This window comes from Triturus cristatus, chromosome 6 (assembly GCF_964204655.1).
Source record: "Triturus cristatus chromosome 6, aTriCri1.1, whole genome shotgun sequence".
Lineage (NCBI taxonomy): Eukaryota > Metazoa > Chordata > Amphibia > Caudata > Salamandridae > Triturus > Triturus cristatus.
In genome coordinates this window covers 1837984190-1838008459 of record NC_140589.1, presented here as the reverse complement: position 1 = coordinate 1838008459, position 24270 = coordinate 1837984190, and the positions used below count along the sequence as shown (strand labels likewise).

The following is a 24270-nucleotide window of genomic DNA, read 5'->3' as shown; positions in this document are numbered from 1 at the left end:
CTTATTGTTTACGTCTCTTATCCTTGCCCCTTCTCGCTGTTGGGAAATTGTTTGGCACCTGATCCTACTGTTTTGTCTTATCATAAAATGAAAAACCCTTTCTCTCCTGGTGTCCTACCTGCGCGGCTCATTGGCCGGACTATATTGGATTGAAGACTTTGCTCTCCGAGGTGCCGCCTGTGTTGACATTTGCTTTTATTATCCTGCTTATTTAGCGGCCGGCCCCGGGGGGTTGTAGGCCCATACGTGTAAATGATTGAAACATCAATAAAGGTTTTTCAAAAAAAAAAAAAAAAAAACAGTGCCAACTGCTCACCCCAAGCAATCAGTAATGTCCAGACCATCACAAATCACTTCCTTAGCTGCATAATGAGCATCTTGAATAGTCTCACTCAAGGCAGCATTATACTCTTCTGGTACCGCCAGCAAGATCTTGCTGGCCATGTCCCAGAGGGTGTACATCTAACAGCTTAGTAAGCAAAGCGTGCTCACGGAGTTCAAGCCTAGGCTGGCGAACATGTTTCCCAAACCCCTCAATCCTTTTTGACTCCCTGTTGGTGGCAGGAAGAGGCACAGTATGCAGGGGACTCGTGTCATTTGAATGAAGCCTAGTAATTACCAGTGGTTCATATTAATTCAAGCAGTCCATCCATCGCTTTTTTGTATACTTACCTTTAAAAGAGGTAGCTGTAGGTCTAGGACCACAGCAGCATGTGAACTACCACAGCAAAGGAAGCTGGCTCTTTATATAGCAGACCAAAAAGAGGTCCACTACGTAAAGAGTCCAGGCAAGCCCTAAAGGAAGAACAAGTGACACCATAAATGCTCCCTTTTGTGGACGAGTAGTTCGGCATATCAGAGGGCAGTGCTAAGCAACACACACACACTTATGAAGTACGAGTTACTTACCTTCGGTAACAGTGTATCTGGTAGAGACGGTGTCTAGCCGCATATTCCTTAACTTAGAACATCCCCATGCGTCAGACTGTATCCGGAATTTTTTTTGCAGCAGCACCTCTGCGCGCCCTGCGACACTACCCCGTTCTGACATCGTCCACGTATGTGACGTCAGCGAGGTCATATAAGTCCTCCCGGCACGCTGACAGTTTTCTTCTGAGAAACCTTTCCGCGGTACAACGCGGAGCTACCAACAAAAAAAACGGTGAAAGTATGGGAACAGAGTGCGAGGGATAAAAGCCCATGAATAAAGAAGGTGGATGGTGCAAGACACCATCGAGAAGACCAAATTAAACACTGCGTACATATAAGCTGTGAGAAAGAACCCCGCAAGCAAAGCGAAGACCCTTCCCGAGAGCAACAAGGGAAGAACATCTCAACAGTTAGAATAGTCTGACATTACCATGTAGAACACCAGACAGAAATAGACTGTCATCACCATGTAGAACTGTGTCATGTAGCAAGAACGGAGCACAAAGAACAGTCCACCGCAGGAAGGAATGAAAATGAAAAGACTGGCACTACCCCTACAATAATGGAGATCTGAGATAGAGGGCAACAGATCCCCAAGGAAGACGACTGTAGAGGAGACCAGAACCCTGAGCCAATAGAGAGGGCGGGAGGGAAGGAAGGTAGCAGAAGAAGAAAAGAAAATGAAGATGATTCTCCTGCTGAAGGATAAGCAAAAGGGATCACGTTGAATGTAGAAAACCTCCAAGAAGGAGTCCGACTTATAATGGCAACTCCGAAGGGACGCAACACTGTGAGTACCCGTTAGAGAAAACCAACGGCAACTGAAGAGGCCAGTGGAAAACTCCCATTTGGCAAGTTGTTCGCAGAACAGCAGAAAACCCCATTTGGCAAGTTGTTCGCAGAACAGCAGAAAACCCCATTTGGCAAGTTGTTCGCAGAACGGGAAGGATGTGTGGGCGTTCAGGAATCTGCCGCTAGACAACGTCTCTACCAGATACATCGTTACCGAAGGTAAGTAACTCGTACATCTGATAGAGACATCTAGCCGCAGATTCCTTAACTTAGAATAGATACCACAGCCATACCCCAAAGGGGAGGTGGGTCTGCAACAGAACAACAGAAGTGGCAAGCACGCGAGCCGGCAACAGAGTCCCAGACAATGGGGAAGGCCGTGGCGGAACAGCCAGACAGCAACCAAAATAGCTCGGAAGAGCAAAAGATAACAGAATGCAAGACATCCCAAAAGTGCCAGACTGGTGCTACACCATACCAGTATAAGCATGAAAGATAGAAACAGCACCAGCCATATACCAGAACAAAAGAAAGAAAGCGAGGAGGAAGGACCCTTCTCAGTGTAATGGCGCACCATGTGAACACCGACCAAATGTCGAGAAGAAACATGGAGAGGCAACCAGAGCCTACCAGGCTAGCCCACGGAAGGAATGCCGGAGAGGCTACGGCCAAGGACCAAAGGCTACTAGATAGAAACCAGCAATGTTTCTAGAATTGCATGCGGGGACAAGAACCCCATTAATTGCACACCCAGCCCCAAAAAGGGGAAAAAACAAGGATGAACAGTGACAATGTGAAGCACGCAGATGCAGGCCACCATAGAAACAAGCACAGAGCAAACCGCCACAGAGACCAGAAGGTGGCATATCTAAAATAAGCACAAGGCTCGACATGGCAGGTGGAAGGCCAAAACGATAGCCAGCACATGATATACAGATAGGCAGGGCATAGACCTAGGACGACTGACAGTAGAAGTGCTGTCCTGTATGCCCAGCTGATATCAAATACGGTGAACTGCAAGAAGGAGGCACCTCCGAAGGAAGGAGCAGCAGAGTCACCAAAGCACTAAGGCGTAGAGATGCAGAATTGCAGACCACACCCTCCGAATGGAAGGAAAGTAACCTCTGTCCAGAAAATAGATTGTCCAGGAACTGGAAACAACTCCAGTAAGTGGAACACAAAAGAGTGCTTTGTCAGAAATGCTGTATGCATGACTCCCTGAAACATGGAAACTTCGGATCCTACGTCGCCGCCTCGAAGAGAGGGGAAGAGGTAGGAACAAAAGTACTTCTGGAATTTGCATGTATACAGAAATTAACTATGCACAACCATGGAACATAGTTGTAGAGGAACACATCCGGTACATGAATGGCAGACAGAAGCTGCCGTCAAGCGTGAAAACACTCCTAAAAGCTCCCACGGAGGAGAAGGAAGCAGTAAGCAAGAGGATCTATGATGTACAGATGATGACGCCAAGGCCCAACAGTGAGTGCCGTACAATCGGCAGACAAGAGTACCAGAGGAGGCATAGAGGCCGAGGAATCTCCTAGGCCCAGTTGACCCAAACTGAGCTGTATAATAGCAAACAAGCACCCCACATGGAGTATGCACACCCCAACAACGGGGAACATCCATCAGGACAAGCCACAGTCCGAGGAACAATCTGTGGAACTCTGCCACAGTTGGCTAATTGCTAGTTTAAAACGCATAATGCACCCAAAGGATGTCAAGGAAGAGGTAATCACCCCATACCATACAAAAGAAAGACCTGAAGCTTACCACCAGCCAAAAACACAACGTATCAATTGGATGCTGAACGAAAGGGTACCAGTCCAGGACAAACGCCTGAGAAACACAGGTCTAAGGTGGGGGGCGAAAGCCCGCAAGAAGACGCCGAACAGCCGAGTTGGCGTGTGCATCAAACAATAAAACCCCATCGAAGGGCAAATCAACAAGACTTTCACGGATATTTTCCGGAAAGACGTTATCACGCAACCAAGCATGGTGCCGCAAGGCGACTGAAGCAGCATAGCCCGGCCTAAGGAATCTACAGTATCCAAGGCGGAATGGTAAACTCAGCAAGGTCACGGCCGTCGTGGAGAAGGTGAAGGAGGTCAACACGAGAGCCTTCAGTGCTGGCGGAGAGCAAAGACTCTGCAGAGTCCCAGAGTGCAGAAGTAGCCCGAGCTAGGACACACACCGTATTTAGTGACCGTAGTGCGGCACCAGTGGAGGCAAAGATGTTCCGACCCCATGACTCAAGCCATCTGGACTCCCGGGAGGGAGGAAGTATCAGCCTTGGAAGGGAAGGCAGTTTGCACAACAAACCCTTGCACGTCTGGCTTCACAAATAAGCAGACCGGATCATGTGGAGCAGGACGGTGTCGGTGCCTGACCGAACGAGCCACTGGGTCACCAGAAGCTGGCTGAACCCAGGTACCCAAAAGGGCATCAAAAAAAGAGGCTTCAAAGGGCAGAAGCGGCTCCACATTTCCTGACTAACGGTGAAGGACATCAAGTAAAAGGTCCACAGAGAGGGGCACCAACGGGGGTTGCATGTTCAGAATCCGAGTGCCCAAAGAGACCACTCGCAGAAAGGTTGCACCAGCCTCGGTAGTCCTCCGATCATTAGGTGAGGACTGTAGGCTAACCCTCCCAAGACAGTGAGGGTGCGACCAATGCTCCACTGAGGGGAGCCCAATTGAGGAATGGGGGTCTGACGAGGCTCCAGAAGAGGCGAGGAGTCTGTCGGTTGTGGATCCTCCAGAGGAGGCGGGGATTCCACTGCCTCCACATATTCTAAAGGAGGCACAGGCAAGAATACCACCGGTGTTGACAGGGGTGAGTCCGTCGCCACACTTTCTTCCAACGCTTGCAGAGAAGACTCATCAACAACCCTGCGTCCATGCGGCGCCAAAACAACTGCAGCCGGCACCGAATCTACGACCAGCTCCCCTTCCGAAGAAGAGGAAGGAGAAGGAGCTGGATCCGGGGAGGTAAGCCTTCGGCGCCGCACCGGTGCCGACTCGGTTTTGACCACAGAAGGCCCTGACTCCGGAGAAAGAAGTGGAGGCGAGTCTACGGCGCCGACCCTGGACTGGCGTCCGCCTGTCTGGAAGGCCAAGGCGTGCACAAAGCGAGGCTTCGAGCACTAGCAACCACCTGAGATGCCTCAGGGAGCCCCGCTGGACTATCCGGCGCGGCAGGGGTGCAAGGGGTCGCAGAGGGGGACCCAGCCGGGCCGCACCCTGACGACACCCTAGGGATCGTAGAGGGGACCCAGCCGAGCCACGCCCTGACGATACCACATCTCTGACGTCCCTAGAGGGCAAGGGCTCATTTGACACCGGGGGCGAACACCCCGATGAGTCCGTCGGGGACCCACAGATAGCGGAGGGCCCAAGGACGCCCCAGGAACGGGAGAGGACCCAAGTGAGGCCGGCAAGGCCGTGGCATAGGCCTCCATTTGGGCCCGAGCCGCCCTCGCACCCGGATAGGGTGGGTAGGGCGAGGGAGACTGTTGGGGGCGAGGCACCGGAATGTTCCAGGAACCAGTGCCCCTGACCACAGAGGAGGTGGAGGTCGAGGACCCCGGCGACATACATCGTAACTTACCAAGAAGTGGTGAACAACAGCCTTGGACCCCAGAGGGCGAACGACGGCAGAACTGCTTTGAAGAGGATGGGAGAAGAGACGACTCCGACCGGGACAGCCGTGCCGAAAGAAGCTTCATCCGACGCTCCCGCCAGGACTTCGGCTTGAGTTGTTGGCAGGCGTCGCAGTCCGTGGAGTCGTGGTGCTTGCTGAGATACCACATACAAATAAGATGCAGGTCCGTTGCAGACATTTGCCGTGAACAGGAAGCATGGGATTTAAAGCCCGAGGGCATCGCACACTGTTCCAGACGCGAAGTGTCGATAAAGGGCCTGAAAACAGGCCAGAGGAACCGCTCACTCCGGATCCGCGTTGTACGCGGAAAAGAAGGAAACTGATGCCAGCGCGCCGGAAGGGACTTATATGACCTTGCTGACGTCACGTACGTGGACGACGTCAGGGCGGGGTCGTGTGGCGCCATCCCCCGGCGTGCAGAGCTGCTGCTGCAAAAAAAAATCCGGATCCAGTCTGACACCTGGGGATATTCTAAGGTAAGGAATGAGCGGCTAGATGTCTCCATCAGATAATAACATACTTTTAAATAAATTTAGATTCCAAGATTATAATCCGGTAAGTACTTTGAGATATGAATTTTTGCAATATAAAAAAAAATGGACAATACGTGCAATTTCTGGAGCGGTAATGTTAGCCTATGGAGGAAAGACATACACTGCATACAAGTACTTCACAGCGACTTACGGGATTAATCTCCTGGACCTTAAGGTAACTTCGGGGCAAGATCCAAGGTAGCACCAACAGGTCACCTCGGACGGCAAGGGGGTGGGCGGGTGCACAGGTGCTTTTCAGCATTGGGTGCCCAATATTATCCTATGGGGAAAAATGAATATGCTACTTACCAGTATGCATCTGTTCTTGGCATGTAGGGCTGCTGACATGCATATCTGTGCATAGATCGCCGCCTAGTGTTGGGTCAGGATGATTGCACATTGTTGTCCTGGAAGAGTCTTCGAAGTATCACGAGATAGGTGGCTCCTCCCCAGGACTACAGTGCGCATGGGCATCCTCTCCATCCTTAGATTGTTTTTCGCCATTGTGGCAGTGATGGAGTAGATACAGTAAGTGATGACCATGCTATACAGTAATTCTGAGTGCTGCAGCCGCTACAGGCGCCGGGGAGGAGGGTGGGCGATATGAATGTCAGCAGCCCTACATGCCAAGAACAGATGCATACTGGTAAGTAGCATATTCAGTTCGAGGCATGTGGGCTGCTGAATTCATATCTGTGCATAGATTATATAGCAGTCCCTCCATTAGCGGCGGCTGCCCGTGCCAGCTGCAGAAGTCTGAAAAAGAGTTTTGAGAACAGCCTGTCCTACAGCTGCCTGCTGTTTTGAGTGTACATCTACACAGTAGTGTTTGGTAAATGTATGTATAGTGGACCATGTGGCTGCTCTACATATTTCCTGCAAAGGAATGTTTCCTAGGAAAGCCATGGACGCCCCTAACTTTCGTGTTGAGTGGGCTCGTGGGGGAATAGTTAATGTGCGTTTAGCTTTTTGATAGCAAATTTGAATACATTTAACGATCCATCTGGCTATCCCTGCTTTGGAAATGGAGTTGCCCTTGTGTTGTGGAGAAAAGGCAACGAAAAGTTGTTTTGTTTTCCTAAAATCCTTTGTTCTGTCTATACAGTACATGAGGGCCCTCTTTACATCTAGTGTATGGAGCATTCTCTCTGCGACATTTTGTGGATTTGGAAAGAAAACAGGCAGTTCAATAGTCTGATTCATGTGGAACTGCGATATCACTTTAGGCATGAATGTGGGGTTAGTACGTAGTACAACTCTGTTTGCGTGAACCTGTATGAATGGCTCTTGAATGGTTAGTGCCTGGAGTTCACTAACTCTTCTTAACGAAGTGATTGCCACTAAGAAAGCTACTTTCCAGGTGAGGAATTGAATCTCACATGAATGGAGAGGTTCAAAAGGTGGACCCATTAATCTGGTGAGGACCACATTGAGGTTCCACACTGGTGCCAGTGGGTGTCTCGGGGGAATTACTCGTTTGAGTCCCTCTAAGAAGGCTTTGATGGCAGGCACTCTGAATAAAGAGAGGTGCTGCCTGTTTTGAAGATAGGCTGCTATCGCGGTTAAATGTATACGTATGGAGCTGTATGCCAGATTGCATCGGTATAAGTGTAAGAGGTAACAGATGATGTTTTGAATGGATGCGTCCAGCGGGTTAATGTCATTGTTGTTGCAGTAATTGACAAACCTTTTCCATTTAGCTGCATAGCAAGCTCTGGTTGTGGGTCTTCTAGCCTCCTTGAGGATATCCATACATTCGGGTGGCAGGTTTAGGTAGCCAAACTCTAAGAGTTCAGGAGCCAGATTGCCAGGTTCAGCTGTTGCGGATCTGGGTGCTGAATTTCGCCATGGTTCTGCGTTAAAAGTGCGGGTGTGATCCGCAGCCTTTGATGCGGCACCACGGAAAGTTCTAGAAAGGTGGTGTACCATGGTTGGCGTGCCCACGTTGGAGCAACTAGGATGAGTGTCAGTGAGTGTTGTCGCAGTTTGCGTGCCACTAGAGGTATTAGTGGCGCTGGGGGAAAAGCGTACGCAAATCTGCCGGACCAGTTCATCCATATCGCATTGCCCTGTCACTGCGGATGTGGGAACCTGGCGGCAAAGCTTTGGCATTTTGCGTTTTCGTTTGTGGCGAATAGGTCTATCTCTGGATGACCCCACTGTTGGAAGTACGGCTGGAGTACTGACGGATGTAGCTCCCACTCGTGCATCTGGTGGCTGTGTCTGCTGAGCAGATCCGCCATCTGGTTGTCCTTGCCCGGGAGGTGTTCCGCCATGAGGAATATGTTCCTCTGAATGGCCCACTTCCACATGCTCCGAGCCAGATGAGACAACTGTGGAGAGTGTGTTCCTCCCTGCTTCTGTATGTAGTACATGGCAGTCATGTTGTCCGTCCGGATCAACACGACTTTGTTGCATAAGTGTACTTTGAATGCCTTCATGACTAGGAAGATTGCCATCAGTTCCAGAAGGTTGATGTGCATCTTCTTTTGTTGTGTCGTCCATAGTCCCTGCACTGTGTAATTGAGTACATGAGCTCCCCATCCCTGGAGAGAGGCGTCCGCCGTCAGTATTATTTGCGGAACAGGCTCTTGGAACGGTCGGCCCTTGCAAAGGTTTTGTGGATTCCACCAATGCAGAGAGTTGTATGCCCGACCGCTCACCAACACTAGGTCTGTTAATTGTCCTTGAGCCTGATTCCATTGACGTGCCAAGCACTCCTGAAGCAGGCGCATATGTAGTCTCGCGTGCGGGACTATGAAAATGCAGGAGGCCATCATGCCTATCAACTGCATGAACACTCGCGCTGGAAGGGAGTGTTGAGGTTTGAACTTTGTGATCAGCAGTTGCATGCTGTTGATCCTCACTAAATTTGGCTGAGCTGTGGCTGTCAGAGTGTTTATGGTCGCGCCCAGGTACTGTCGTACGTGTGCGGGTTGAAGATGTGATTTTGGGTAATTTAGTGAGAATCCTAGACTGTGAAGAAGGTGAATGGTGAGGGACATGTGGCTGGCACATTGCTGGGCTGACTTTGCCTGAACAAGCCAGTCGTCCAGGTAAGGGAAGACGTGAATGTGCTGTCTCCGTAGATGTGCAGCCACTGTCGCTAGGCACTTGGTAAAATCCCTGGGTGCCGTTGTTACTCCGAAGGGGAGAACTTTGAACTGATAGTGGTGATCCTGAATAGTGAACCTGAGATATTTTCTGTGCGATGGGTGTATGGGTATGTGGAAATACGCATCTTTCAAATCCAGTGTGGCTAGGCAGTCTCCCTGACTGAGTAACGGTAGAACCTGCTGTAGGGTGAGCATATGGAAATTCTCTGATAGAATGTAGTGGTTGAGGGGTCTCAGGTCTAGTATAGGTCTGAGAGATCCGTCCTTTTTTGGGATTAAGAAGTACAGAGAGTACACCCCTGTCCCTTGTTGGTTTACGGGCACGATTTCTATTGCACCTTTTTGCAGCATACTTAGTACCTCCTGCTGCAATAATGCCAAGTGCTCTACGGACATAGGACGGTGCTTTGGCGGTATGTTGGGTGGAGTGGACGTTAATTCTAGACAGTAACCGTACTGGATAATGTCCCTGACCCACCTGTCTGTGGTGATGGATTTCCAGACTGACAGGAACTGTTGGAGTCTCCCCCCGACAGGTGTTATGTGGTCGGGGGGCAGGGAGAAGGCGTCACTGTTTGTTTTTGGGGGAGGACCTGGTGTTGCCGTACCCACGTCCTCTGCCTTTGGTGCTGGATCCACGATATCCACCTGTATTGTTTTTATCATAGTTACTTTGCGTACCCCCTTTATTGTACTGCTGCTGGGACCCCTGACCTCTAGCTGCTCCTCTATTCCCGGGGCGACGAAAGGAGCCACTCCGAAACTGCTGCGACTGCAGAGCCCCCATTGATTTTGCAGTTTCAGTGTCTTTCTTAATTTTTTCGAGGGTAGTGTCAACCTCGGGGCCAAATAAAAAGTCTGGGTTGACCGGTTGATTTAAGATATTGTTCTGAATTTCAGGCTTGAAGCCTGAGATTCTTAACCATGCGTGCCTCCTCAACATGACGCTTGTGTTGATCGCCCTTGCTGCAGTGTCGGCTGCATCCAGGGCGCATTTGATGGACACATTTGTAAGGAGTTGTCCCTCTCTGATAAGGAGCTCCGCTGCCTCTTTGTATTCATCTGGCAAGTGTTGTAGCAGTGATTCTAGTGTGTTGTAGTGTGACCTATCATAACGGGCCAGGAGTGCCTGGGTGTTGGCAATGCGCCAGATGTTGGCCGCTTGCGCTGCTATCCTTTTGCCTGATGTCTCCAGCACTTTGGACTCCTTGTCGGGGGGAGGAGCATCACCCGTTGTTTGTGAATGTGCTCGTTTGCGAGCATTAGCAACAACTATGGAGTCTAATGGTAACTGACCCTTAATGTACATAGGGTCTCCGGGTGCAGGCTTGTATTTTTTTTCGATTCTGGGGTTCAACACCCGTGCCCTGGTTGTTTCTTTAAAAATTTCTTTTGCAGGTTTTAGAACTCCCTTCAACATTGGCAGAGTTTTGACGGTTTTCTCAGAGGAGGCGAATGTGTCCACTAAGAAATCTTCCTCTACAGTGTCAGAATGGAGTTCCACTCCATGATTGGTAGCAGCCCGTTCTATGAGGGCATTAAAGGCAGCAGTGTCCTCTGTGGGAGATGTCTTTATATTATAAAGCTGCGTGTCAGGAGTATCTGGTGCGTTACCCTGGTCGGTGGGGTCAACCCATGCCTGATCTGGGTCTTGCATGTGATCATCAGGATCGATATCCACAGGGTAGGTGGTATCATCCCCTATATAGTCCTCTCCGGCGTCTGCCTCTGAATGCGTAGGAAAAAAGGACGGTGGGTCCTGAAGGAAGGGTTGAAAGGTTTCATGAAGCACTGGTGCGGAACCTGCCGGCAGTTTTTGTTTCAAAGGAATCTTGTATGAGTCCAAACCCTTCTCTGGTGTGATTTTCCGCTTGCGGAGCATCAGCCTACCAGTGTCGGCGTCGATAAAGTGTGCCTGTGAAGGCTCGATATCGATTTGTCCAGTGGATAGTGACTGTGTTTGGTGGACACGTGTCCGAAGTTCGAACATTTTCGGTGCCTTGGGCGGCGGCAATCCAAACGTGATGTGCGCCGGCGCCGAGTGTGATTTTGCGGCCTTGTGCGTTTCGGGACCCGACGTAGGTTGGAGGGTTGCCCGGTCCCTGATGCGTTGCAACGACGCTGAGACCTGTTGCAAGGTGAACGCAGATGGCGCTTTGGAACCGATAGGCACCTTGGAGGCAGGCGTCGAAGCGGAATCCGACTTATTTCCAGTCTTTGGGTCGTCGATCCGAAGGTAGGCATCGACGCTCGTCGGAGCCGATGATTTGGCAGGCGCCGCACCCTTCGATGTCGACGCAGACGAATCGACCACCTTGACCTTGGTGGGTTGGGCCGTAATCTTCGGTGCCATAGGCCGAGGCGCCTTGTGGGGACCGAGGGCCTTCTTCTTTGGCTCGGCGCCGGGACCCGTCGCCGTGAGCTCGGCACCGAAATCTCTTTTGGTGTGTTCGGTGCCGATGACCTGTGCCGGCGTCGAAGGAGTGGAGGGCTTCGAGGCCTTCGATCCGATCGCAACCTGTTTCACTTTCGGTTTCGATGTAACCGGTGCGACAGACGGTTTTGGTTTCACTGAAGGGAATCCAGTCGTCTTCGATATTAATGGCTCCTGTGAAATGTTCGAGGCCGGGCCTTGAGGCGGGGCCGAAGAACTGTGTGACTGATCTTGGGTAAGGCCCGCAGGCGATCCCTCGAACTGAGCCTTATGACGACTGTCTCTCGGCCTCTGTATCGACGGGTTGGCCTAGCTCTTCGCTGGAGCCATCTTCCTCGGCCCCAAGGGCCTCATTGTAGTCTCCTACCTCTTCGACGACGTATTCGTCCTCAAAGATCACCTCATCATCGTCTTCCGATCGGGAGTCATGTTCGGAAGCGTGGCTGGAGTCTATGTCTTCTACGCTCTCGGCTTCTTCGTCCTCAGTGCTGAAGAGGTTGACCGGGGCAGGCGCCGATTGCTGTGCCTCCAATCTCGCTGCCCGTCGATTCCGCAGAGTCTTCTTCGAGCGGAACCGGGCGCAGGCCATACATTTCGACTCATCATGATCCGGTGAGAGACATTTGTTGCACACCGGATGGACAGACATCGACGTGTGGGTATTTCGCATGGCATAAAAGGACATCTCTTGAAGGGAGTCCTCGATTCCATCGTCGATCGGAGATCGATGTTCGGACCGAAGCGGATCCAAAAAGCGTGAAGAAGGTACTAAAACACAAAATAAACTGGTCGGTACCGAACGTGAACAATACCGACGAGATCTAAAGGCATTTTGGCCTTAAACTAAAGTTTCCGAACTTGAGCTAAGATAAGCACATCCGAACCCAATGGCGGAAAAAACCAATCTAAGGATGGAGAGGATGCCCATGCGCACTGTAGTCCAGGGGAGGAGCCACCTATCTCGTGATACTTCGAAGACTCTTCCAGGAAAACAATGTGCAATCCTACGGACCCAACACTAGGCGGCGATCTATGCACAGATATGAATTCAGCAGCCCACATGCCTCGAACCATGTACTGTATTCAGGCACTTCATCGTGACTTACAGGACCAATCTCCTGAACTTAAGGTGAGAATGGGGCAAGGTCCATGGCCACACCAACAGGTCACCTCGGGAGGCTCAAGGGCTTCCGGGTGCAGAGGTGTTATAGCGTCCAATGTCGCATTCCGTTTAAAGGGGAACGGTCCGATTGCAAAGTGTCTGCAAACTGGGACTGGGAGAGCAGGCATGCTGAACCAACAAGGGGGCTTCGGTCTCACGATGCTCAAGGACATCTTTGAACCTCTTCTACTTGTGCCAGGGAGGCTGGGTGCAGAGGTGTTCTGAGCCATCGGGTTTTCATCACCAGAGACTCTTGCGGAAGAGGGGGTCTGCACAAAGAGGCTGCAGGCAGTATTGGTGAGTCCTCTGTGGGCAAACCCAAGGTGGGCTCCGTCTCCTAAGGGTCAGGGGACGACGCTGGCACCGTTGGCCCACTTCAACTAAGGCTGGGCGCACTGGTGCAGTGGTGCTTTCCAGTGTCAAGTTTGCGGCAGTCTGGATTCCTCATGTTCTTTCGGAGTGCCTGCAGGATGCAGAAAAGAAGCTCTTCTACTCCACAGGAGTTCCTGGGTCTTTGATGAAGTCAAGCAGTCCTCCCAGGCTTTTGAAGGTACAGCAGCTGCAGGAAGAGATGACTTTGGCGCAAGACTGTCGGGAACAGCAGACATGTTTAGAGCCAAGTCGGTCATTTCTCCACAGTCCTGGCTTCTCTTGGTTCTTCGGTATCCTTCTTGGTTCGGCAGGAATCTCCAGTCCTGGCATCAGGGGGGTCATCTAAATCCTCAATTTAGGGCATTAAGGGGAGTGAAGGGTAGTAGAAAATGAGCTACTTACCCCTGGGGTCACTACACCCCCTAGATGACCGCTTCATTTGGGGAGTGGACATCAACCCTGTCTCAAAGCTCCCAATTCCACCACACACAAGATGGTAGGATTTCTAAATTTGTGTTCCCTCAGTCTGCATTATTTTTAAAAAACTAGGAACGAACGTGCTGGCAACTTGACAATGTTAGTGAAAGTCTCTTGCTCCATATTGAATATGCTATTTACCAGTATGCATCTGTTCTTGGCATGTAGGGCTGCTGACATTCATATCTGTGCATAGATCACCGCCTAGTGTTGGGTTCGGATGATTGCACATTGTTGTCCTGGAAGAGTCTTCGAAGTATCACGAGATAGGTGGCTTCTCCCCTGGACTACAGTGCGCATGGGCATCCTCTCCATCCTCAGATTGTTTTTCGCCATTGTGGCAGTGATGGAGTAGATACAGTAAGTGATGACCATGCTATACAGTAATTCTGAGTGCTGCAGCCGCGACAGGCGCCGGGGAGGAGGGTGGGCGATATGAATGTCAGCAGCCCTACATGCCAAGAACAGATGCATACTGGTAAGTAGCATATTCAGTTCGAGGCATGTGGGCTGCTGAATTCATATCTGTGCATAGATTATATAGCAGTCCCTCCATTAGCGGCGGCTGCCCGTGCCAGCTGCAGCAGTCTGAAAAAGGGTCTTGAGAACAGCCTGTCCTACAGCTGCCTGCTGTTTGGAATGTACATCTACACAGTAGTGTTTTGTAAATGTATGTATAGTGGACCATGTGGCTGCTCTACATATTTCCTCTAAAGGAATATTCCCTAGGAAAGCCATGGACGCCCCTAACTTTCGTGTTGAGTGGGCTCGTGGGGGAATAGTTAATGTGCGTTTAGCTTTTTGATAGCAAATTTGAATACATTTAACGATCCATCTGGCTATCCCTGCTTTGGAAATGGCGTTGCCCTTGTGTTGTGGAGAAAAGGCAACGAACAGTTGTTTTGTTTTCCTAAAATCCTTTGTTCTGTCTATATAGTACATGAGGGCCCTCTTTACATCTAGTGTATGGAGCATTCTCTCTGCGACATTTTCCGGATTTGGAAAGAAAACAGGCAGTTCAATAGTCTGATTCATGTGGAACTGCGATATCACTTTAGGCATGAATGTGGGGTTAGTACGTAGTACAACTCTGTTTGCGTGAACCTGTATGAATGGCTCTTGAATGGTTAGTGCCTGGAGTTCACTAACTCTTCTCAACGAAGTGATTGCCACTAAGAAGGCTACTTTCCAGGTGAGGAATTGAATCTCACATGAATGTAAAGGTTCAAAAGGTGGACCCATCAATCTGGTGACGACCACATTCAGGTTCCACACCGGTGCCGGTGGGTGAGTTGGAGGAATCACTCTTTTGAGTTCCTCTAAGAAGGCTTTGATGGCAGGCACTTTGAATAAAGAGAGGTGCTGCCTGTCCTGAAGATAGGCCGCTATTGCGGTCAGATGTATACGGACGGAGTTGTACGCCAGATTGCATCGGTATAAGTGTAACAGGTAACAGATGATGTTCTGAATGGATGCATCCAGCGGATTAATGTCATTGTTTTTACAGTAAATGACAAACTTTTTCCATTTAGCCGCATAGCAAGCTCTGGTTGTGGGTTTCCTGGCCTCCTTGATGATATTCATACATTCTGGAGGCAGGTTCAGGTAGCCAAACTCTAAGACTTCAGGAGCCAGATAGCCAGGTTCAGCTGTTGCGGATCTGGGTGCTGAATTTCGCCATGGTTCTGTGTTAAAAGTTTGGGTGTTAGCCGCAGTCTTTGAGGCGGCACCGCGGACAGTTCTAGGAACGTGGTGTACCATGGCTGGCGTGCCCACATTGGAGCAACCAGGATGAGTGTCATCGAGTGTTGCCGTAGTTTGCGTGCCACTAGCGGTATTAATGGCGCTGGGGGAAAAGCGTACGCAAATCTGCCTGACCAGTTCATCCATATCGCATTGCCCTGCGACTGTGGAAACCTGGCGGCAAAGCTTTGGCATTTTGCGTTTTCCCTTGTGGCGAATAGGTCTATCTCTGGATGACCCCACTGCTGGAAGTACGGTTGGAGTACTGATGGATGTAGCTCCCATTCGTGTATTTGGTGGCTGTGTCTGCTGAGCAGATCCGCCATCTGGTTGTCCTTGCCCGGGAGGTGTTCCGCCATGAGGAACATGTTCCTCTGAATGGCCCACTTCCACATGCTCTGAGCCAGATGAGACAACTGCGGAGAGTGTGTTCCTCCCTGCTTCTGTACGTAGTACATGGCAGTCATGTTGTCCGTCCGGATCAACACGACTTTGTTGCACAAGTGTACTTTGAATGCCTTCATCGCCAGGAAGATAGCCATCAGTTCCAGAAGGTTGATGTGCATCTTCTGTTGCTGTGTCGTCCATAGTCCCTGCACTGTGTAATTGAGTACATGAGATCCCCATCCCTGGAGAGATGAGTCCGCTGTCAGTATTATTTGTGTAACAGGCTCTAGGAACGGTTGGCCCTTGCAAAGGTTTTGTGGATTCCACCAATGCAGAGAGTTGTATGCCCGACCGCTCACCAACACTAGGTCTTTTAACTGTCCTTGAGTCCGATTCCATTGACGTGCCAAGCACTCCTGAAGCGGGCGCATATGTAGTCTCGCGTGCGGGACTATGAAGATGCAGGAGGCCATCATGCCTATCAACTGCATGAACACTCGCGCTGGAAGGGAGTGTTGAGGTTTGAACGTTTTTTATCAGCAGTTGCATGCTGTTGATCCTCACCAAGTTTGGCTGAGCTTTGGCTGCCAGAGTGTCTATGGTCGCGCCCAGGTACTGCCGTACGTGGGCGGGTTGAAGATGTGACTTTGGATAATTTAGTGAGCATCCCAGACTGTGAAGAAGGTGAATGGTGTGGGATACGTGGCTGGCACACTGCTGGGCTGACTTTGCCTGAACAAGCCAGTCGTCCAGGTAAGGGAAGACGTGAATGTGCTGTCTTCTTAAGTGTGCAGCCACTGTCGCTAGGCATTTGGTAAAGACCCTGGGCGCCGTCGTTACCCCGAAAGGGAGTACTTTGAACTGATAATGCTGATCCTGAAGAGTGAACCTGAGATATTTTTTGTGTGATGGGTGTATGGGTATGTGGAAATACGCATCTTTTAAATCTAGTGTTGCTAGGAAGTCTCCCTGACTGAGTAACGGCAGAACCTGCTGGAGGGTGAGCATATGAAAATGCTCTGACAGAATGTATTGGTTGAGGGGGCGGAGGTCTAGTATAGGTCGTAAAGACCCGTCCTTTTTTGGGGATTAAGAAGTACAGAGAGTACACCCCTGACCCCCGCTGTTCCATAGGCACGAGCTCTATGGCTCCTTTTTGCAGCATACTTAGTACTTCTTGCTGCAATAATGTCAAGTGCTCTGCGGACATAGGACGGTGTCTTGGTGGTATGTTGGGTGGATTGGATGTTCATTCCAGACAATAACCGTACTGGACAATTTCTCTGACCCACCTGTCTGTGGTGATGGATCTCCAGACTGGCAGGAACTGTTGGAGTCTCCCCCCCGACCGGTGTTATGTGGGCGGGGGGCAGCGACAAGACATCACTGTTTGTTATTGGCGGAGGACCTGGTGTTGTTGTGTCCTCGTCCTCTGCCTTTGGTGCTGGATCCACGATATCCACCCCTATTGTTTTTATTATAGGTACTCTGGGTACCTCCTTTACTGTATTGCTGCTGGGACCCCTGACCTCTAGCTGCTCCTCTGTTCCCGGGGCGACGAAAGGAGCCACTCCGAAACTGCTGGGACTGTAGAGCCCCCATAGATTTCGCAGTTTGTGTCCTTTTTAATCTTTTCCAGTGTAGTGTCAACCTCGGGGGCAAATAAACAGTCTGGGTTGACTGGTTGATTCAAGATATTATTTTGAATCTCAGGTTTGAAGCCTGATATTCTCAGCCATGAGTGCCTCCTCAACATCACACTAGTGTGGATTGCCCTTGCTGCAGTGTCAGCTGCATCCAGTGCGCATTTGATGGACGCATTTGTAATGAGTTGTCCCTCTCTGATGAGGAGCTCCGCTCCATCTTTGTATTCATCTGGTAGGTGTTCTAGCAGTGTTTCTAGTGTATCGTAGTGTGACCTGTCGTATCGGGCCAGGAGTGCCTGAGTGTTGGCAATGCGCCAGATGTTTGCTGCTTGTGCTGCTACCCTTTTGCCTGATGTTTCTAACACTTTGGACTCCTTGTCTGGAGGAGGAGCATCACCTGTAGTCTGCGAGTTAGCTCTCTTGCGAGCATTAGAAACTACCATGGAGTCCAACGGCAATTGACCCTTAATGTACATGGGGTCTCCGGGTGCAGGTTTGTATTTCTTCTCTATTCTGGGGTTCAATACCCGTGCCCTGGTGGTTTCCTTAAATATGTCCTTAACATGTTTAAGAACCCCTTTTAGCATTGGTAGAGTCTTGACCGTTCTTTCTGAAATGGAGAACGTGTCCACCAAGAAATCCTCCTCGACAGAGTCCGAATGGAGCTCCACTCCGTGATTGGCAGCTGCCCTTTCAATGAGGGCGTTAAAAGCAGCAGTATCTTCAGTGGGAGATGTTTTGACATTGTAAAGATGAGTGTCAGGAGCATCTTGTGGGTCACCTTGGTCAGTAGGGTCTCCCCATGCTTGATCTGGGTCTTGCTGTTGGTCATCAGGGTCATTATCCACAGGATAAGTGGTATCATCCCCAATATAGCCCTCTCCTGCATCCTGTTCCGAGTGTGTAGGAGAAAAGGATGGCGGTTCCTGATGATAGGTGTGGAATGTTTCTACAAGCACTGGCGTCGAACCTGAAGCCAGTTTCCTTTTTAGTGGAATCTTGTAGGAGTCTAAAGCCTTCTCTGGAACAATTCTCCATTTACGGAACAACAGCCTACCAGTGTCGGCGTCGATAAACTGGTCCCGCGAGTCCTCGACATTGGTTCTTTCCGTGGACACTGTTCGTGTGTGTTCGAGACTCCTCCGAAGTTCGAACATCTTCGGTGCCCCGGGTGGCGGCAATCCAAACTTGATCGGTGCCGGCGCCGAGTGAGCTTTAGGACCCGTTTTTAGTTCGAGGGTTGCCCGTTCCCTGATGCGCTGTAGGGACTCTGACACCTGTTGCAACGTGAATGCAGACGGTGCTTTGGAACCGATAGGCTCTTTGGAGACAGGCCTCGACGCGGTCTCCGGTTTCTTCCCAGCCTTCGGGTGTTCGATCCGAAGTTTGGGATCGACGACTGGTAGATTCGATATCTTGGCAGCCGCCGCACTCTTCGGTGTCGACGTAGACGGATCGACCACCGTGACCTTGGTGGTCGGTGCTCCAACTTTCGGCGCCATAGGCCGTAGCATCTTCTCGGGACCGAAGGCCTTCTTCTGTGTCTCGGTGCCGAAGCCCTTTTTTGTTTTCTCAGTACCGAAGTCCTTCTTTGTTTGGTCGGCTCCGATGTCCCTTTTCTGTGTCGACGGGTTGGAGGGCTTCGATGCCTTCGACCCGACCTGAACCAGTTGCACTTTCGGTTTCTATTTGACCGGTGCTGGTTTTGGTTTCGCTTTCACTGAATCGAATCCAGTCTTTTTTGATAGCGTTGGCTCTTTTGAAATGTTCGAAGCCGGGCCTTCAGGCGGGGCTGTAGAACGATCCGACCGATCTTGGGTAAGGCCCGCAGGCGATCCCTCGACCTGAGACTTGTCAAGACTGTGTCCTTCGGCCTCCGCATCGACGGATTGGCCTAGCTCCTCGCCCGAGCTATCTTCCTCGGCCCCAAGGGCCTCATCGTCGTCTCCTACCTCGTCGACGTCTTCGTCCTCGAAGATCACCTCATCATCGTCGTCAGATTGGGATTCATGCTCCGAAGCATGGCTCGAGTCTATCTCTTCGACGCTCTCGACTTCCTCATCCTCGGTGCCGAATATGTTAACCGGGGTAGGCGCCGATTGTTTGGCCTCCAATCTAGCCGCCCGTCGATTCCGAAGTGTCTTCTTTGACCGGAACCGGGCGCAGGCCATACACCTGGACTCATCATGATCCGGTGATAAGCATTTGTTACACACCGGATGGACATCGATGTGTGGATATTTCGCATGACATAAAGGACCTCTCTTGAAGGGAGTCCTCGATTCCATCCTCGAACGTCGATCGATGTTCGGACCGAGACTAGGTCCGAGAAGTGTGAATAAGTATAATAATCTGTTGATACCGAACGCAAACAGTACCAACGATACCTAAAGGCTTTTGCCTTAAATAAAGATTTCCTAACTTGAGCTAAGATAAGCACATCCGAACCCAATGGCGGAAAAAAACAATCTGAGGATGGAGAGGATGCCCGTGCGCACTGTAGTCCAGGGGAGGAGCCACCTATCTCGTGATACTTCGAAGACTCTTCCAGGACAACAATGTGCAATCATCCGGACCCAACACTAGGCGGCGATCTATGCACAGATATGAATTAAGCAGCCCACATGCCTCGAACATGGGAAAAGAAGGGGAACACTAGGTTTTTTTTTTTTTTTAAAGAACTCTCTTTCACCAACCTAGTGGTGACATGTTTCATCATTATGGTCCCACCCTGGGTGCAGAGTGCCCCCAGGGTGTGCTTTGATGCCAGATTCACTGCAGAGCTCCATTTCTTTTTTAATCAAGTGAAGGTGCAAGTGATTTAAAAGTGTCTCTAGGCCAGCCACCAATGGAGGCACATTATTAAATGGTGGTCTTGGGCAAGTTTGAAAACCATGAGCGATGTCTTCGGGACTACAACGGTCCTGCGTATCCCTTTTTCACATGGTCAACTTGTTCAGCCATTTATCACTAAGTGCTCCTAGGGGGTCAATATGGCTTTTGTCAGGACCTCTCAAGCCCTGTATCGAGAGGAGACAACAGAGGTGTATCAAGGGGCGAGATGCCTTGACGCATGTGTGACAATAGGGTCCACCACCTTCGAGCCACCATGTTGTAAAGAAAGGCTGCACAACAGATACAGTTGCAAGAGGTGGCTCATCGAGTGTAAGCTTGAAAAACAAGCTTGCAGCGCATACCTTAGGGTGCATGCGCATGACAGTACTTGGTCCTGACAAAAGACATATTAAACCCTAGGTGAACATAGTGATAAATGGCTGAGGGTTCTTTCAAAAAATATTTGGAGCAAGAGACTTTTACTAGCACTGTTAAGCTGTCAGCGTGTTTGTTCCTAGTGTTTTGAATTGATACAGTGCAGGGAAGACAGACTAGCTCTCCCTTCTCTCTCCAATTTGTTTTGCATTCACTTCAGTCTGGTCACCCTACAGGTGTGTTCAGCCTGGCAGTGCAACACGCCTCTGGCATAGATAATTTTCCCGCCTGTCCTGGTGCCAGAAGGCCCAGGGGCAGGGAGTAGCATCTCCCCTGTCCGGGGAAATCTTGGGTCGCATATCAAAAGCAGCAAAGGCCTTTGCAGCCTCCTGTCTTGATGTGCTGCTATACCAGCCTTCTTGGGAGAGGCGGTGATAACACCTTTCCCCAGAGCAGGCATTGTTTCTGTCCTCGGAGCAGGGCTCTTGCCTCCAAGGGGGGTCAAAAACTCGTCTGCGGTGGCAGGCTGGACCAGTCAGTCAGCACACTAGAGGGCTGGTAGGTTTATGGGGGTGCCTCCAAGGTACCCCCTGGGTGCATGCATTAATACATCCATCACTGGAATCAGTTTTATTAATATGAGGTGTTTGATACCAAACACCATATGTTTTAGTGGAGCCATTATGTAGCTAGGAAGCTTTCGACCAGTGCCCAGTACATACCTTGAGATGGCTTGCCTGCTGACTTGCAATTTCTAATAATAAAAATAGACATCACAGGGGCAGAATCTGCTCATGCAGATATGTCCTCACATAGAATATAATGTACCCTGCCTTAGGGCTCAAAGGCCTGCTGTAGGGGTGACTTACATATATTAGATGTAGTGACTGTCATGACACAGGAGCGCAGGTCTTGAAGCTGAATAGGCATAGTAGCCGCTGCAAAACCTGAGCCGCTCTGATGGGCTGAAGCTGAGCAGAGGACTTTTATGACAGTGAAACGCGATTGATGGCCCCTGCAGATCCTTGGGGCCAAGAGGCGCACCAAAGAGGGCAGGAAGAGGGCCACAAATATGCAGCACGGCCCTTAGCATTCCATCGTGGGAACATTGTAATTAGCTCTTCAATCTGGGATAGGGAGCAAGATAAGAGTGGCACCTTGATGCCCTCAAGACTTCTTTAGATAAAGAGCAGTGGGACGGGGCGGAGCTCTGCTACACTGCAGTTTGATTTATCCTGGATTTGCACTACTAAAAGACAGACCTGTCACAGGATTGGCTTCAAAAGCAGGAACAGGTCTACACCCAAGACTTGTAGCAGGACTTAATAGAGGTCCATGATGTTTTTCAATGTACAGCTTCGCTTCAAAGTCAATCGCTTTCCTGATCCGAGGAGAGCTTTTGAGTTGGGCTGAAGTATGATTAGTAACGTACAGCAGAGTAGCAGGGAAAACAGACACTGGCCTGCAAAACAATTAACCTCCATGCCATAGCCCATTTAAACTACAATAAACGTGCATGCTCTGCTCATGGCACACTCACAGGCAGGATGTACACAGATTTCTACAAGTCCTTCTATAACTTACTTTGACACCCACAATGCCTGTTCCCTTCATCAGGCCGACAGACTCCACTTCTTCCCCCATAATGACCTGCGTGGCCAAGGCCACCATATCCACCCCAAGGGTCTTGGAGACAAAGGGGAATGAACGAGACACCCTCACGTTGCACTCGATCACCTTAAGCTGGTCATCCTGTGGTGAGAAAAGTGAGAAAGAGTCACACAGATAGGAAATTACAACAAACCATAAAATGCATCTGTAAATCAACTAAAGGCTTTCAGTGAGAATGGAAACTTCCAAAAGATTTGGAAAATAATTAAATCAACCGGGGTGACGCCCTCTCTGTTGCTTGGAAACCAGGTGTGCAAGATTTAGGCACTTCCAGTGCTCTTCTAGCAGTTAGATGATCGTTTCTCTAGTGAACTAGTGCCCATATTTTTATACTATGTGTACTCATTGCAGAAATTTCTGTTGTAGCATCGCACCACATAGCGGGCAGCAAAGTCAGTGAGGATAATTATCCTGACACTACGCAAGTACTATGAAGAGCCGCTCGCACTGAAGGCAATCCTAACAATATGCAGACCTTAGAGGATAGCAACCTCAGTAAGAACAAACACTGTCGACCATTCATACCTATATGAACATTGATCCTCACCTTTACCAAGCCTCTAGCCCGCCCCTCCCCCCTCTAGCCAGGGGGTATAGAGTGAAATAAGGATGCCATTGCTATGTTTCGAAAGGACAAATACCCACAATGTACTCACACAAACACCTTAATCATACCTTCCCTTACATCCTTGTCCTTTGGTGTCAGGATAAATTCATTCAGTTCCAAAAGGGTCAACTTCTTAATGGTATTGTCTTCACTGGTTGTTAATGGCACATTACAATGTTCTGTTTTTATCCACAAACCCAACCACTTCAATCACAGCTCTTTTAGATTTTGAAAGTACTGCAGATAAAACTGTTTGTTTTTGAAGCCGAAGGATTCACACAAATATCCTCTCAAGATTGTGCTGTATGTTACACTCCCGGCCTGCTTTGCAATTCTTTTTATTTAATGATGTAATTGCCTGCATTCCACATGAACTTGTACGGGTAGTGTTTATTCCCCACTGGGAGGTTGGTTCGAAATTACAGCTACCTCAGACTACTGGTTTCCACCAAGAGGAGAGATGGCTTCCATTCGCCTGCCAAGGGAAACTAGAGGCAGCCCCAGAAGGAAGAACACTGTAATTCAAGGACAATTCGAGCCATACCCATGAAATAAGAGGGCAGCAGAACAACTAATGCAATGTCTTGGAGCAGCTAAATAGGGAAACAAACCATGCTTTAAGTAAACAGAATAAAAGAATAAGGAAAGGGACCAAGGAACAGCTGCGTACTAGGTCTGATGTCATCCATGTGTATGGTAAGGCTGTCATGCTACCAGTATGGGAGTTCTGACTTGTCAAACACTGTTGTAGGGCCTCCCTTTACCTTGGCAATCAGCTGAAGATTGAAGGGGCCTGTGACTTGAAGCTCCTGTCCAATAGCATGCACAATGGCCTTTATTCTCTCCAGGGTCTTCTGCGTAATATCCTGAGGGGGTGTGACCAGCGTGGCGTCGCCTGAATGTACACCTGCATTCTCCACATGCTCACAGATGGCAATGGCAACCACAAGTCCATCGCAGGCAATAGCATCAACATCAATTTCCTAAAGTGAGAGGGAAGCATTAGAGCGGCAACATCGCTGAAAGGATGAAATGAACAGACAGACCATGAAATCTGAAAAGGCAAGATCTTTAACATCAAGAGAACGTTCAGGTCTACAATATTTCGGATAACTCCTACCATGTCCGCATGACACACCACTGACGTAAATGCATCAACATTAGTGAACACATCTATATTAACAAATTAATTGGGAAACTACATACTTTGGAAGGAGTGTGATGCAGTGTTAGCAGAACTTACAGATGACATATTGGGACATACACCCAAAGACTGAAATAAAAATAACTTAGCATGTAACTAACTCCAAAAGAAGTGAGTAAAAGTTCTCTAGTACTTGGTTACCTGTAAGTCAATGAAACGGGTATGAGTGGCAGTCGCGTGCAAGCCTACATATAAAGTGCCTTTGTCAACAAGTTCTTTCTCTGAAAGTGTTTGCCAACTTGAAGAATTAACAAATGTACCCTGGCCTTGCAAAAATTCTTTAACGCTCTGCAGGGCAATTGGGTGTCACTAGTATA

General features: G+C 49.7%; 1 protein-coding gene across 2 annotated transcripts in view; it reads right to left on the bottom strand.

The window, feature by feature from the left end:
* CAD (carbamoyl-phosphate synthetase 2, aspartate transcarbamylase, and dihydroorotase) overlaps positions 1–24270 on the bottom strand; it is a 399701-nt gene that overhangs the window by 167873 nt on the left and 207558 nt on the right. For both annotated transcript variants that reach the window (XM_085613270.1, XM_085613271.1), the window contains exons 22-23: positions 23514–23732; positions 22056–22223 (exon numbers count right to left, since the gene is read on the bottom strand). In XM_085613270.1, the coding sequence (XP_085469396.1) occupies positions 22056–22223; positions 23514–23732 (387 nt within the window). The remainder of the gene's footprint in view (positions 1–22055; positions 22224–23513; positions 23733–24270) is intronic.